Source organism: Thermobia domestica, chromosome 1 (genome assembly GCF_964235325.1).
Source record: "Thermobia domestica chromosome 1, izTheDome1.hap1.1, whole genome shotgun sequence".
NCBI lineage: Eukaryota > Metazoa > Arthropoda > Insecta > Zygentoma > Lepismatidae > Thermobia > Thermobia domestica.
In genome coordinates this window covers 118,179,910-118,198,015 of record NC_137454.1, presented here as the reverse complement: position 1 = coordinate 118,198,015, position 18,106 = coordinate 118,179,910, and the positions used below count along the sequence as shown (strand labels likewise).

Below are 18,106 nucleotides of genomic sequence, written 5' to 3'. Positions count from 1 at the left end.
TATTTGCTTTTCTTGCACAAGAAAATATCCGTTTATAGGTGCTAAAATTTGACGAACATCTTATTTTTGCCAAAAAGTGACATTGGCCCTTTTAGAACCAAGTTACAGATATATACTAATGGTTCATAGAAGACAAGCTACACCTAAATAAAATCAGAGGATAAGATCAAGATTATTTACCATCCTGATACGTGTTTCAGATAATGATCGGCGCTGTGATTGTTCCTGTCCAACTGATATGGAGTATCACCCAGTATGTGGATTAGCTCCAAATGGAGAAGAAAGAACATTTGATAATACTTGCCTTCTTCGATGTCATAACCAATGCTATAGACCAGGTAATTCACATTGAAGCTACGATATTTTATTTAATAAACTTTATTTATTGGCAAATTTGTAAGATAAGATATATTTAAATGTTAGCTACATTACGTTTAATGGTTATTCTTATTTTTAGTTATTTAAGTTCTAGAACTGTTAAATGTTGGCTAATCCCATTGTGCAGCTACTCTTACTATCATTCAAGTTCAAGAGTGGTTAAATATTGGCTACATTACGTTTTGTAACTACTCTTACTTTCAGATAGTAAGTTCAAGAATTCTTATAGGTTAACTACGTATCGTTTCGTAGCTAGTTACTATAAGTTATTTAAGTTCAAGAGCTGCTGCATGTTGGTTACATCACGTTTAGTAGCTAATCTTATTATCAGATGATTAAGTTCATGAGCTGTTATAGGTAGCTACTTTTACCACTAGTTAAGTTCAAGAGCTGTTATATGTTGGCTACATCATGTTCAGTAGCTACTCGTACTATCAGTAATTTAGGGTCAAGAGCTGCAAATAAAGGTTAGGACAGTTGGTACATTTCTCTTTTTAATGTGAAAACTAAGGTTAAGTAAAATCTAGCTTTAAAGTTACTAGATAATAATCTAATATGAACTATAGGATTTAAATTATTAAACAAAAATATAGATAATATTTAACTGAGCTCCCTCTTATCTTTATGATTAACTTACGTGTCTTTGGTGTGGAAGACAGGGTCTAATTCTCGAAGGAAGCTCATATGCTTTGGATCCTGCTTTCAGCTGTGGGTTTACGTCTCATATGGCCTAGGTGCTGAAAGAACACTAAACTCGAAATGAACTAACCAATCAACATTAAACTGTTATACTATCTTGTTTCTTATCTTAATCCAACATCCAAGTTTTGACGTTAGAAACGCCAATGACATCTCTAACCCGAAGCTTCGGTATACATGTAACATAAATACACATAAATTATTGCAAACCCTGAATAGTCAAGCACTTTGCTTATATTTGTTTCAAAATATTTGATCTGAACCAGTCCTAAATTATTAATCACTGCTTTTTTTAACTGACGGCACACTTTACGGAACGTCCACATCTAATTTTTATTAATAATAATATAAATGATAAAAGTGCAAGACTACACTTAGGTAAGTGTATTCTATGTACTACTGAATATTGCTGCTGCCGCTGGATGCCTTGACTATATCAAATGCTTCATGATTTCTAAATTCTAAAGTTTCGCAACACACCGTTGGGAACCACTGTCTTAAACTAGCATTATTTATCCAAATACCCATCTTAGGCTTAGATCAGGAACGTTCCTCCTAGATCTTAATTTCTGAGCCCCTTCTAAGCAAGTACTTAACACATACGGTAACTTTCGCATAGTACTAGTTCTGTATATCAACTGATGATATATGTAAATCATAATTTTGAATAATTGGTTGATTTGATTAATTGAAGTAGGTCTATTTTCAGTACTGGTACTATATGATACGAAACCTACTGTTTAAAGTTAAATTCCAACTACTGGTATTACTTAGGATTTTGTTCGATGAAGGTAACTCTGCTCTGAATTGAATTTGACACTTGGCCTCGAATAATCACTTTCAAAGATCAAAATCCAATTTTATCAAAGTAGTCAATCATTTTTCAATATTAAACAACTATAATTCTTATTAACTATTATTCTTATTAACTTCACTTCAGCATGGGAGAAAATTAAATATGATACAGACAAGGACACTTTACCATCTTAGAGATCAATTTACGTTAAATTTGTATCAAAATATTTTTAATTTAAAGAAATTTTGGCAGGGTACTTACATATCTAGTTCAATTTTAGCCACTTTTCTGGCTAAACATTTCTCCAAGAAACTTTACAGAATACCTGAGAAAGTATAATACCTTTTATTGTTTTATTTGTTAATGTATTTAATATAGTGGAAACACGAATACTTGGCCATCTTGAATCTAAACTATTCTAGAACAATGGTCTGCTTTATTATTTTCTTAAACAGAAATAAGTTCTGCAAGACACTAACATTTCTAATTCAATTCTAATCATTTTTTCTGGATACATCACACAAAACAACTTTACAAACTTCTGAGGAAATTCAATGTTATTCTTTTATATAGTACTACGTGTTGCCTGGACAAATTTAGATGATGTGAATACATTTTTTCGGCCTATCGTACTCATTCATAAGTAGTTTTACTTATTTCATGATTTATATTTTAATGTTATAATCATTTTATTAATCTAATTAATATGTTTTCTATTTAAATCTTTAGTCTTTGACCGACAAACTCCAGGTGTCTGCAGGCGTCAAAATGGTAAGTTCTATAATTACGTTATGAATATTTACCAAATACCATTATGGATATATAGTATACTAAGTAGCTGTGATCATCAAAAGAATTCTAAGAAGTTCGAACATATTTGTTTGTAACTAATTAAGGGAAAGAGCATAATGAGATAAGAGCTATTTGCTCTTTTTTTACTATGATTTATAGAGTATGAGGTTTTCTGCTACTCAACACAATTGGATGATGTAATGCTTTGTGAAAGCTGTAGCTTTATTTGTAATATTATTTGGTATTCCGTCATTTATTTTTACAGTACATGAAATAAAATCTTTAAATTTGAGGATCAGAAAAATATCTAATTGAGGAGTAAATTTCGAAAAGGGAAATTTTTATTTTTGTGATATACATATACAGTTTGATCAAAAGTCTGTCTCAAGGTTAGCAGATGTGAGTTGTAGCATTGAGCCATCACATCCTCCTCTTTATGGAATCGGGGACCAAGTTTACAATATAAAATCAAAGAATGGATATAGAGAGATATGCTTCCGGTTTTTGTTTTGTCCCTTAGGTGCCTTAAAAATTACATACACATGAAGTATGACTACATATATATACGCTTGTTATGATCTCTTCCTGTTAGATACTATTGATAAGCGTAAAATGTCTTCGATTGTGTTTTGATTATTTATCGAACTAGGACATCATACTTTTAGTGATTTTGTTACTTTCTGTGCCTTTAGATTTTGTACAAAATTAGCCATGAAGTTCAAATATTGATAGGAAAAGTAGAAATATGGATTTTTAAGGAGAAAAATAATACTTCTGGTTGTAATTAATTAAGGAAAATGCAAATGCAACTTTACTTTGATATATCATTAATAGATTTGTTTGTCTTCACTCCTGAAGTCGTCATAATATTTTCTATTCGTTCAACTTGTGTTGAATCTTACCCATTTATTTTATAGGAATTTATAGTACATATCAGTGGGTAGTTAATGTATCAAAATAGAATAGTATAACACTATAATTGAAATGAAATGAAATTTATAATTTTATTTCCAGCGATTATGCCGTTTAGGCTAAGGGAGATGTATGGTTAATGGAAGTTAATGATTATGATATAGTTGGTGGACTGAAAATGTAGATGGAAATTGTAGAACACCCAGAAAACTCATGAACTCGATGTCCACTACAAACTCACGTTGATCGGGATCGAACAAGAAACCCCTCGATCCTATTAATTAAATATGCTAAACAAATCATCACATTTCTTTCCTTCGCAGATCATAAACGCGAATTCATAATTCATCCCAAAAAGATAATACATTAATTTAAACTCTACGATACCAATTTCAAACACAGCAGCCAGTAGCTTTTAATATCTAATTTTGAGTTCTACCTCCCTATAGTTGAATGTAATATTTGGTGAAATTTACGTAGGTCACTCAATATGTTTCCCTACGCTGTAAAAAATACTTTTTAAGATACATTTGTAAACTATTCATAAATGTGTAAGTGGGTCCTTCCTCACCTCTCCACATAATCCCCATTGAGATTCAGGGATTTGTCTCACCGCTGCACCAATTTATCCAAACCTTTTGCAAAAAATCAGGGCTCTGGCTATTTAGCATTCTCCTCATATTCCGCTTCATTTCTTCAACTGTTTCGAAACGTTCGTCCTTCAATGCAGACTTCAACACCGGAAAAATATGGAAGTAACTCGGCGCTAAACTGAGACTGTATGCACAGTGGGGCAACTGCTCCCACCTTAATTCTTTAACTTTGTACCTTGTTTGAGTGTTGAGTGGGGGTGAGCGTTATCGTCAAGAAGAAGAGAGTAGGTCGCTTAAGTCGAAGTGCGTTTCCCTGGAGAAGAGTTCAATTTCCACATAAGCCTCCTGGTTTCCTGTTAACAGTGATGAATAAGTTAATCGGAATGTGAGGAGACTGCTAAATAACCAGAGCCCTGATTTTTTTCAAAGGGTTTGAACAGATTGGTGCAACTGATACACAAACGCCTGAGTCTAAATGAGGATTACATGAAGAGGTGAGGAAGGACCCACTTATACATGTGTATTTACAAACGTTTCTCAAAAATTAAGTATTTTACAGCTTAGGAAAACTTATCTATTGAACGACTCACGTATGTTGTTTTCTTAACGCAGAAGAAATTTCACTCATGTATGCCTAGGTATTATCGATTTTTAAAAGCTATCCGTGGTTCATGTGAAATCACACAATGAAATCACAGAAGTCGATTTTGATTTTGACTGTTCTCTGTAACATCTAAATTATTTTTTTCTCTGGCTATTTTAAATAGCTTACTGTAAATACTACTCTTGCAGGTTCAATTAACCAACAACCTTGTTACTGCACATGCGATCCTGAAAGAGGAGATGAAGAGGTGTGCGCTGAAAGATCAAGAGTTTACGAGACATTCCGGAGTAAATGTGAACTCGATTGTCACAACAGATGTAATCCACATATAAGTAAGATGTTGTTTGCACTTTCTTTCATATTGGTTACGTTTAGATAAATAAACTACTATTATTGTCTTTTATATGATATACAATCAATATTTTTGAATTTAATTGTTTTGTCAATTTCTTGTCTTCGACAACACATCAATAGAAAGGGACTATCCGGTTTGCCACAAGCACCAGACTGTGTCACGTGATCAAATCAAAAGTCACGTTGAGTGCTGAATCGAGTCTGGAGACTCATAATTCAGAAGTAAGATATTTCAAGCACTTAACCTCCGCGTGGAGTGTCCTGAGTAATTTGAAGAAGAAGATGCATATATTTTATCATTATTATTGATTTTACTCGACTTTTGACAATGTTCTATCCATATTTATCTTACATCATACTATTTACCTTACAACGTGCTATACATCGTTTTTAAGCTTTTCGTTATGTCTTTGCAATTAGCTTTTAATTAGCCAACTCCTTATTATAGTTTTTAAAATAAGTAGAGGATTTAATCTTTTCATTGACCATTGACTTTAATGTTCATGTTTCTTGATTTTTTACTGTGTTACAACCATTTTACGACAATTTCTTTTCTGAATGTAGAATCTATATAGTCTGTTCTATATTTAAGCTTATTTGCAGCCATCTCCCTCTTTTGGTTTTTTAGATAAGTGTAGGAAATATTTGTTTTTCATTGATTTTCCATTGACATTAATGTTAATGTTTCGTGCTTTTTGATTATATTCCATCCATTTTAGTACAGTTTGATTTTGGAATATAGAATCTACATAGTTTCTTCTACATTCGAGCTGAATTTCAGCCATCTCCCCCAAAGTCTGTTCGCATCATTGGAACCAGATAGACCCCTTTTAGTCATTATTTAATTTATATGGTTAACAGTACTGATGAACTCATTACATTATAAGAATATAAACCAAATTAAACAACATACAATTCAAATTATTCAAATCATAGTGATTGAATGAAACTTGTTAGCGCCAGTATTTTACATTTAATTCTATTTTGTCCGATAATTTAATAATTTTAGAATGATGGATATTCTTAAGTAAGAAATTAGATCAAGTACTGTATATTATTATGTATTGTATATTTATTATACGTATACGAATTACATAAAAATGAGATGACAAATTAAAATAGTACATATTTCATTATAATAAATTTACCTTATGCACGTGAATAGCAGCTTTAAAACGCATGTCAAATTATAACCTTTCTATATATTAAATAAAATGATTGTGTATTAATTTGACTTCTTGCGGAATGATTTAAAATATAAAAGAATAAAATATATTTTGAATTCTGAGTTCAATTAACATTTAAATCATTATTTGTTTTCAGGATATGAGTATTCATATGGAGGACCTTGCAGAAGAAACCAGTATAATGAAAACAGTGAGTGTATTTTTTAAAACATTTTATTAAAATAAATACAATATCTCAGTCCTCTGGCTTTCAATGTACAAAAATAATTTAGAAAATTTATTACATTTTACACGTACACCCCCTACACACGCATATACGTATATATATATATATATATATATATATATATATATATATATATATATATATATATTCTATTTTCTATTGCAGCAAATACACACCATTGTGATCTTTCGTTACACATTTATTTATGTCTACATTTATTTACGAGTATGTATGTATTAAAAAAGAAATAATGACCCCAAATTACCACTATCTTTCAACACCATTTAAAACTTGCTCCGTGTCAAATCGGAAATACCTGACCTGCGTTAACCATAACACCGAACCCTTGGTGTTAATATTACGCGTATTAAAAAAGAAATAATAACAATATTAATAATCAATCAGTCTTCCTCAATGAAGGAAGAGCATCTGGAAATGACCAGAAAATGACCAGCTCAGTATCAAATATTCTTGGCTGCGCGCCATTTTAAAGAGTCTTTCTGAAGTTGAAAAAGTGTAAGAACGTCGAAAACAGATGGCAAAACTTTTATTAATGTACGTAGATTTTGTCAGAAAATTCGTGCTCTTACAAAACTATTTACATGAAAGAGTACGCAAAATATAACATTGTTCATTATTTAGCATTAATGTAAATAATATGCGTAAAGTTTTGTTTATAACTCAAAATAACAACTACCAGATATCCTCATTTCCAGTTATCTAGACATTTACGACATCCCTGTAAGGCAATATGTATATATACCCTAGAAATTAGAGTATAGATGTATCTTACTGATACATACGATTTTAAACCTGCTCACTTTTGCTACGTCATTGTTGTTAATAAATAAAAGGTTTGACTGATCACTAATGAATAATACAGTTATTATTAGTAATTCATTGCCTTGCCTTCACAATTTAAGATGACATGTTACTAATACCACAGAGAATATATTGAAAGAACACTGTAGCAGTGAAGAATTTCCGTGTTTTTTTCGCACGTCTACCTAGTTCTTTAACACTATCGCGGTATTATTTTTAACGTGCAAAAATAACATAATCTCTCAACACCACTGAAAACTTGCTCCGCGTAAAATTGGCCATACCGGACCTGTGTTAATTGTAACACTGAGCACTTGGTGTTAAAATTACATGCTAAATTGGTAGTCATGCAAATACCACTGGCCTGTGTTAAAATTGAGCTGTATCTTTTTTTGCTGTGTAGTTGCGAGACTTGTGAATTATATAGAACGACCAGACGTAAAATATGAGTGTAATTGACCTTTAACTGGTTATTTGTTTTATTGAATGTAACGTTACACTATTACATTATATAAAAACAAGAACTGAGAAATAAGTAACGATATTACAAGAAAACATGTAATAAAAATATTCATATTTAAGGTGAGGGAGGACTCAAGTTTGTTACGTGTGGTAACTTTACAACTTTACCTCTCTCTCTCTCTCTCTCTCTCTCTCTCTCCCTATATATATATATATATATATATATATATATATATATATATATATATATATATATATATATATATATACGTATATAATTTGATCTTAGAAAGTGTAACCTGGAGGCTATGCATCCCTCCACGAACTACCTGCTAGTTTAGCACCTCTGTGGAACGTTTTGATGCTTGTACCTTCGAATCCGCGTCTCAGGGACGGTGAAGCCATTCGAAGGGAATTGTAATCGTCCCTTTTAGCGTCCCTTTAGCAGAGACACTATATGAGATATGAACTTATAGGTTAATATGGAATCTATATCACCGCAATGCTTTCAAATTTTAAGGTTCTCTCCATCAGGAATATTACCCAGGACTCCATCCACCAAAGGCGCTTCTGCTAGCTACTAGAATACGGGAAAAGTCATACACAATGACATGGTCAAATGTGTTATTGTAATATGTGAATGGAAGACATAATATTGAAGACATAATAACTAACCAATGTACTAGCCAGGAAATTCCATGTGACCATGATTTTCAAAAAATGCTCAATAGGCAAAACTAGTATAAACATACCTAGATACATTATAAAATTATAGTTTTCATTTTACAAATATGAATCCAGATACATTTGATTTAACTTCAAACCTAGTTCATGTTTTTAAAAATGTTTTCTGTTTACAGTTAATTCTCAACCACCTGAATGCAGTCAATGTGTCGACAGGTGCCCCCAAAGAGACAACCCCGTATGCGGGAGAGGATCAAATGACTATCAAACATTTCCAACTCGTTGTCATTTAGACTGTCACAATCGATGCTACAGGGCAAGTAAGTAGTCGAAGTAAATATTTTATTTAAAAAGATAAATTTTAACATATTGAATTACAAGTACAACAAATATATTGATAAGATTAATTTATCTGATTTTGATTTCTTGCTGTAACTGTGCAACAACTTCCTTAGAATTTCTCTGAAGTAAGTAAATAAACGAAAAGTGTGTGTGTGTATAAAAACAGGAACATTATGTCCGAATAGTTTCAAAATTCTTGTTATTTGAAGCCATAATTGTTAGTAAAATATTTTCCAGTGGAAGTAAGTTTATGACAAGAAAATTTTTGTACTAACCATACTTATATTAACAGTTGACATTACAGTGTTATACAAAATATCCTATTTCTGAAGAAAAGGTTTGTGATTCTATCAGGAAGTTTAGCGATTAACTCAAAAATGATTTTGGTTTTTTCTTAATCAGAAATAGTTTAAAAGTAATTAGATTTTTAATCTTTTAAAAGTATTTTCAAGTAATTCTAGACGACTTTACTATAGTCATACACTTACTGACTAAAATTCAGGTTAAAGATCTATAGATTTAAGTGGGTGTCAGAAGGTTATATGTAACACAATCTTCACTGTTTAGAATTTTTTCTGAAGAAATATTTACAAAGAATAGAAAATATAAAGAGGAATTTCTCACTGCTAAGTTAAACCCTTCTCTTGGTATTTAGTATACCTGAAAATTATACTACAGCAATAATCAATCGACTAACATCGTGGACATCCATTTCGTTTCATACTGTTTCTCCGTGGTATCTATATAGTCTTTCCCTGTGTTCACTCCAATACATTATTGCAACTTTCTGGAACTTAGTTCACATGATGTGAAGCCATGAAATATACTTTCAAGAACATGCATTAACAAGTAGTCTACTCACGTTACTTCAGGTCACTTTTCTTTGACTGAGGGACGTCGCGTGACCTATTCACGTGGTGTGACGTCATATGGGTCAATTACCACTTGATTTTGGCATTTCTACTTGGCTCATTCATTAATTTTTGGAGGGACACATAAGTTCAACTCCTTAAATTTTGGAAATTGCCAAATTTAAAAATTTGGTATGGTAGTATAGGACCGGGGAATGTACCCCTGTGAGTGTAGGTGGTCCATTTTGATCCCTTCTATGAGTAAAACAGTTGCAGAAAGTGTAAATTTCGGAGGTTTATGACCTATTTTATCGTGTTTGATGACGCTTTATTATCTTTATGGTTAAATGGGTTAGTATAGGGAACTATCCCTTTCATAACACATTGGTGCATATACTTCTCTAAATGTTTGCGAGGTTTACATTGGCTTACTCCTTAAATTGGGGAATTGACAAAAAGTGGTAAATGTTCTCTACAACCCAGATATATATACCGCTGTAAATTTGATTGTCCACCTTACCCCCTTCTATGAGTAAACAATTACCAAAAAATAACTATAAACGTAAGCAATACGTCCTACTATGGGGTTGGTTATTGACCTAACTTATTCTTTTTAATAGTACTTTATTACATAATATGATTATATAAGTGAATTTAGGGACTTGTTCCCTTGAATATTACAATAGGACACAGGAGGGGTACATAGGGCCATATGTTCTCTAGGACACAAATACATACTTTTGTAAACTTGGTGAGTTGACTTTGTTTGCCTCCACAGGTAAAATTGTCATTACAGGTATATGAGAAACATGTGATATTATTTTGGCGGGTAAATTTGAATTAGTCATGTTTCCTGTTTGAGGTGGGAATATTGAATCTTGTGAAATAAGGTTTATGAATAAAGTCCTGGTTCTTTCGAACTCATTATCTAAAATTGGTAAAATTCAAGTTTGTATAAGAGTATTGTACCATAATGCATACCTCTTAATTATTAATAGGACTCACCCTTAAAAATGATAAACGTTCTGTAGGACTCGAATATGTGTGTGTGGTCTGCATTTTCTGATCTTGCTTAATGTGTCATATTCAAACTATATGACGTCACATAGTATTTAAAGTTGATATTGTACCTTTGGACTGTAATTAAAGCACAACACATATCTAGATAAGCATAAATTGTATCTTATCAATTTTTTGTTTTTTATTTTATTAACAATGTTTTTAGTTATTATAAGTGTCACTTAATCTCACATATACATGTTTGTTCTTAAAGTTTGTGTTGCATCGATAGTGTATGTGTCCTGTTTAGATTACTACTTCTTTTTCTTGATTGTGATGATTTGTTTCCATGTCATGTAGTATAGCACCAGTTTGCGAAGTTATACATGTTATTACTGTTGATCGTAGATCTTGCATTTGAATATTGTTATATTTGTATTAATGCAATGAAGTTTTAAGCATACAAGGTGTTGCGGTACGAAAAGAAATGTGGAGATATTCTTGATGCAATCTGATTTGTTGATCAGTAGAAAGTTATTCTTGATAAAAGTTCATTGGCTAATCACTTTGAAATCTTTGTTTAAAATTTTGAAAATAATCTCAAAAATTCTTTCGTTATTGTTTGATTTTAAAATTTTGTTTCAAACACTTTTGTTTGAGAATTTTGGTTTAAAAAGTTTAGTTTGAAATTGTTTTTGATAAACTTGGTTTGAAAACTTTGATTGAAAGTTTTAGTTGAAAAGCTTTCGATTGAAAATTCTTCCATTTACTGAAAACAAAATATTTATTTGAATTTCATTTGAATTTCTTGAATCTTATGTTTCAAGATTCAAAATTTCTATGTAGTACATAAAATATGAGTAATTTAAGTTTTCCCACCAAAATAATAATATGTATTTCTCACGTATCTGTTTTTAACATTTTTACCCACGGAAGTAAAGAAGTTGAACTAACCAAATTTTCAAAATTATGTATTTATGTCCTAGACAACATTTACAATATTTTTTGACAATACCCAATTTAAAGAGGTAGTCCTATATACATCTCCCGAAATTTAAGGGGAGTGCACTGTGATACCTGTGTCTTATTCAAGCAAAGAAGTCCCTAAATTCACTTATATAATCATACGTATTATGTTATAAACTATTATCAAAAAGAATAAATTAGGTCAATAGCCTATCCCATGGTACGATTGCCTACGTTTATATTTTTGACAATTGTTTACCCGTAGAAGGGGATAAGCTGGACCAATCCTATTTACGGTGGTATATATTTCGGTCCTAGAGAACATTTACCAATTATTATTTTTTTAGAATTCCCAAATTTAAGGAATACGCCAATATATTCCTTTCAAAAATTTAGAGGAGTACATCAATGTACCAATGTCTTATGAAAGGGAATAGTTGCCCTAAACTTACCCATATATCTATATAGGTAATAAAGCCTCATCAAACATTGTAAATAAGTAAAAAATCTCCGAAATTTACACTTTTGGTAAATTTAACCCATAGAGGGGATCGAGATGTACCACCCACACTTATAGAGGATCATATTCCAGTCGTATAGTACCATACCAAATTTTCAAATTTGGGATTTTCAAAATTTAAGGAGTCGATTTTATGTACCCCTTCCAAATTTGTGGGTGGGCCTACGTACCCAGATCAAAATCAAGAGGGCATTGACCCGTATGACGTCATACCATATGATCAGGTCACGTGAATCTCTCAGACAATCAGAGGGAAATGAACCCAAGTGACGTCAGTAATACTCCGTATCGTAAATCGCTGTGTAAGGCTGATTTGTTATGAGTGTATTTACACTGCAAGAATAATTTATAATTAGTAGAGCAACACAAAAGCATAAAAAGCATAACAGCAGTTTACACGTATGGTTGGTACCTTAAACATGGTTGTTGTTGTCTAAGAGTCCAGAAGAACTAATGAACCCAAGTGACGCCAGTAATACTCCGTATCGTAAATCGTTGTGTAAGGCTGATTTGTTATGAGTGTATTTACACTGCAAGAATAATTTATAATTAGTAGAGCAACCCAAAAGCATAAAAAGCATAACAGCAGTTTACACGTATGGTTGGTACCTTAAACATGGTTGTTGTTGTCTAAGAGTCCAGAAGAACTAATGAACCCAAGTGACGCCAGTAATACTCCGTATCGTAAATCGGTGTGTAAGGCTGATTTGTTATGAGTGTATTTACACTGCAAGAATAATTTATAATTAGTAGAGCAACCCAAAAGCATAAAAAGCATAACAGCAGTTTACACGTATGGTTGGTACCTTAAACATGGTTGTTGTTGTCTAAGAGTCCAGAAGAACTAATGAACCCAAGTGACGCCAGTAATACTCCGTATCGTAAATCGTTGTGTAAGGCTGATTTGTTATGAGTGTATTTACACTGCAAGAATAATTTATAATTAGTAGAGCAACCCAAAAGCATAAAAAGCATAACAGCAGTTTACACGTATGGTTGGTACCTTAAACATGGTTGTTGTTGTCTAAGAGTCCAGAAGAACTAATGAACCCAAGTGACGCCAGTAATACTCCGTATCGTAAATCGTTGTGTAAGGCTGATTTGTTATGAGTGTATTTACACTGCAAGAATAATTTATAATTAGTAGAGCAACCCAAAAGCATAAAAAGCATAACAGCAGTTTACACGTATGGTTGGTACCTTAAACATGGTTGTTGTTGTCTAAGAGTCCAGAAGAACTAATGAACCCAAGTGACGCCAGTAATACTCCGTATCGTAAATCGTTGTGTAAGGCTGATTTGTTATGAGTGTATTTACACTGCAAGAATAATTTATAATTAGTAGAGCAACCCAAAAGCATAAAAAGCATAACAGCAGTTTACACGTATGGTTGGTACCTTAAACATGGTTGTTGTTGTCTTAGAGTCCAGAAGAACTAATGAACCCAAGTGACGCCAGTAATACTCCGTATCGTAAATCGGTGTGTAAGGCTGATTTGTTATGAGTGTATTTACACTGCAAGAATAATTTATAATTAGTAGAGCAACCCAAAAGCATAAAAAGCATAACAGCAGTTTACACGTATGGTTGGTACCTTAAACATGGTTGTTGTTGTCTAAGAGTCCAGAAGAACTAATGAACCCAAGTGACGCCAGTAATACTCCGTATCGTAAATCGTTGTGTAAGGCTGATTTGTTATGAGTGTACTTACACTGCAAGAATAATTTATAATTAGTAGAGCAACCCAAAAGCATAAAAAGCATAACAGCAGTTTACACGTATGGTTGGTACCTTAAACATGGTTGTTGTTGTCTAAGAGTCCAGAAGAACTAATGAACCCAAGTGACGCCAGTAATACTCCGTATCGTAAATCGTTGTGTAAGGCTGATTTGTTATGAGTGTATTTACACTGCAAGAATAATTTATAATTAGTAGAGCAACCCAAAAGCATAAAAAGCATAACAGCAGTTTACACGTATGGTTGGTACCTTAAACATGGTTGTGGTTGTCTAAGGGTCCAGAAGAACTAATTTTAAAAGCATAATTTTAGAAGATAAAGCATAAAGCATAATTTAAAATATATAACACAATTCTTAAAAAAGATCTCTTTAGCTACAAGTTTAACATACTGTATTAATATTTTTTAAAACCAATATTTACAATACAAAATAACTGAGAACATAACAATGAACAATGAAAAGCTTATTTTATTTCTGTAAATTTTTTGGTGTAATCCTATGATGTGGAGAAAAGAAACAAGGAGAAGATGAAGAAAACTTCGGCCAACAATGAATAGTACACAAGAACTCCACACTATAATGTTATGTGTATCTCTTGAACTTGAGCACTTTCTGTCCTTTTTGGTGGCATATTTTACTGTCCCTTTCTGTATATATGCACCTCTAAGGCGCACACAAGTGAAAAAAACTGACTCGAGTAAAGCATCTCTTTACAGTGCATTAAGTAGAAAGTTCGTTAAACATGAAAGAAACTGGTTGCATAAAATATTAATAAATAGATCAACATATTTAGAATATTTAATGCATAGTAAATATTATACATTATACATGATTAATGTAAAACAACGATTACAATTAATAATAAAGCATAACTTGGAAAAAATAAAACATAATTAAACGAAAAATAAAGCATAATGTGGGTTGCTCTAATAATTAGTAATTGTAATTGCAAAATGTAATTATGGTCATTATAGTCTTGCACAATACATTATGGGAAAAGTAATCAGATCTGGTTACTTTCCGATGACAACACTGCATAAAATCACTAAAAGCTCTAAAAACTGTAAAACATCAAGAAATTCTAAATATTTAAGGGGCAAAAGTTTCGCTCATACATTCGATGCTTAGTGACAATACTGACAAAATGTATTCCCCCCAAATACTGATGTATTCCCTCCTATACTACTGAGAGCAATTGTCTCATTCTGAGGTTAACCATGTAGATAATGTTTGTGTGTTGATTGTACGTAAATATTATCATAAATTGTAAATCTAATAAAGAGTTCTCTTGTTGTATTTCAGCTTATAGATTTCAATATAACGGAAGATGCAATACTGGACGAACGGAAAGGAATGGATAGAAGAATAAATACAAATTATTTTAATTCAGTACAATAGAATAAATATAATAATTCTGCATCATAGATTAGACGAGAACGTATACACACAGATCTAGCTGTATTCTGTGACAACCTATTTTATACACCATGGTATAATTTGTTTTAAATTTTAATCTTTGCTTCATATTCTTTACCGTATGAAACGAATTGATAGTGCTTATGTTTTCTTAAAACATTTGCTTAATGTGTAATTACATAAACAGTGGTGTATGCAGGATCTCTTCATGGGAGTTTTAGCTCCCAAGTTTATATTATTTCAAGCATTTGTATAATACCGTAAATGGTAAATGTTTATTTTTGCATAATCTTGCTTAAGGGGGTTAAGACTGGAAACCCTTTCCACTTGTGTACACCACTGTACATAAATCCCTGAAAAACTTTAAACTTTAATCGCACATGAAAACCTATAGTTGTTTTGTACAATCCCATGTAGTATTTAATATTTTAAAAATCATACATTGTCGACTTACAACTATATAAGTGAATCAGTTATTTGAAAAACTGAACTTATCCGTTTTTCTATGAGTTACATAGACATAATCTCATTGCTGTATGACTTTGGTTTATGGTCCCAGATTCGGTTCTCGGTGGGAGAGCATCGATTGCACTAGATTGGTTCAAAACTCATTCAAACTGTAGGTTTTGTCCTATATGACCTCGTTGTTGACAAAAGACGCAAATAAAAGTTTAATGCATTATGGAAATATAGGGTTGTAGTTTTAGACATAAACTGTATTTTTTAACTTAACCAAATATCTACTTTTGTGATATAAGATTTATTATTTTATTCAATTTCTATCTAACTGTAGAATATTTTTAGAAAACAGTAATGTAGGGATGTGTACTTTTAGACATAATTAATTGTTATAGCTGCTGAAATATAAATGAAATATAAGGAACAAGAGAAAAAAGAAAAGAATGTAGAAATCAGACACCAAACTTTCAACCATAACGTATGTGAATGAAGCTTATGATTCTTTTTAAATTTTCAATACTTTGCTAAGTAATAAATTATTGTTCTTTAAGGTTTGTTATGTTCAAACTGAAGTTTCTCGTGGCTTAACTAGTTACCTTAGTAGTAATCCATCTTAAGAGTCAGAAATTCCCATTTTGCTCTTCGATTTCTCACGTTATATTAAGTACAAAACTTACAAAATACGGAAAGTGAAAGTACTATATGTCACTTACTTTCTTCAGTATATGGCTGAATTATCCATAAACGTCTATATTACATGTTTATCAATTAGCGTATGATACGTTTATCAAATAATTTCCTTAATAGAAAGAGACAGTTAAAAAAGTGTTCACGAAACTATTTTTTATTCACTTTGCTATTGTTACAATTTAATGTTTTCATCAGGCTTTTCTCATCAGTTTCTACTGAATGTAACAACACTTAAAAAACTTCAATCTCCAGTAATTTCGAGTGAAACGTTCTAGAATTTCGACGTTTCTTGTTTGCTATTTTATATTTTGTCATTTTTTCTATTTTATTAAATACTGGAGCACAATTTACGCTCTTTGTAGCTTGGTTTTTAAATATTCCAAATCACTGCACAAAACACTTCCACATTAGCATGTATTTTTCGATAATTGGACAGTTAACATGTTTATAGATTCCAAACTTACTAAAAATTTGCTACATCGAGTCTACTTCGTGCCTATGAAGAATTCTGTTGGTGTCGATTAGGAATATATATATATATATATATATATATATATATATATATATATATGAGAAATCCCATATATGGTTCGAATATAGACGAGAATTCCCTTGATTCCTTTCCGAGAAATTAATGTTTTTAAAAATCCCACAAAATGGGATTTTTCCTACGTGCTGGCATCACTGCTTGGTATCAAGATAAGGAATCATGGTTGCATTTATGTTGGTTCATATCTCATGTTAATTAAAATATAGAAATGTGTTACATGTAACTTTGGTGCTGATAAGCAACAAAGAATAAAACAATAACGCAGTATTTAATTCTGTAATAAGAAACACATTGAAAGTCATTATAACTTTATTTTTGATAAGGGCAGCTTTTAAATAATTTTCCTGCATATCTTTTAAATGTAAGTTTTGATACTCAAATCTTTCGTCAAATATAGAAAGCATTCTTTCTAAAAACATTCATACGGAATATCTTGTTTCTTCTCGTACAATAGATTTTTCAGCAAATTCTGTATTCAGTTTGAGGAGAAAAAAAGAAATACAATACATAAACGTATATAATAGAAACCCTAGTATTTTTAAAATTTTGGGTAATGAAAATGCTAATATATGACTATTTCCATTTGTGTGTGAAGATCTATTTTATTAAAGGGTTTTGTAAGTAAAATAAGTAAATAATACTGGTCTTTCGTTACAAAAGTTTTTAAAAAATCATTAAGATATGTTCCTTCCGTACCATAAAACTTACGTTGATGGGAACAATATAGATAAAATCCAACGAAATCTTAACAAGTATTAACATCAAATAATAATAATAAAAAAACACACACAAATATTATACTACATAATGAAAAACTTAACCACAGAAGGGCTAAGCTTACATAGCTCTAAGCAATTCAATAATAACGAAAGAGGAATATTTGTCATCAGGGATGCCACATTCACCCATGGACAATGTTCCCACTCTCTTAAAATTTCCCTAATGAGGTTCTCTCTCTGGAAGGTCAGTAACACTTTTAAAGTTACTCAATAGTTCTTACCTCCAATGTAAATACCCTCCAATGTAAATAAGTTCTAAATTAAAACACCAAAACACGTTACTATT

General features: G+C 31.5%; 1 protein-coding gene across 1 annotated transcript in view; it reads left to right on the top strand.

Moving 5' to 3' along the window:
• LOC145688332 (U-Kazal-Dg21.2-like) overlaps window positions 1-17,980 on the top strand; it is a 34,366-nt gene extending 16,386 nt beyond the window's left edge. The window contains exons 4-9 of the mRNA XM_081762425.1: window positions 201-338; window positions 2,603-2,644; window positions 4,963-5,106; window positions 6,452-6,505; window positions 8,686-8,829; window positions 15,229-17,980. Coding sequence (XP_081618551.1) covers window positions 201-338; window positions 2,603-2,644; window positions 4,963-5,106; window positions 6,452-6,505; window positions 8,686-8,829; window positions 15,229-15,287 — 581 coding nt within the window. The 3' untranslated portion in view covers window positions 15,288-17,980. The remainder of the gene's footprint in view (window positions 1-200; window positions 339-2,602; window positions 2,645-4,962; window positions 5,107-6,451; window positions 6,506-8,685; window positions 8,830-15,228) is intronic.
• The last annotated feature ends 126 nt before the right edge of the window (window positions 17,981-18,106 follow it).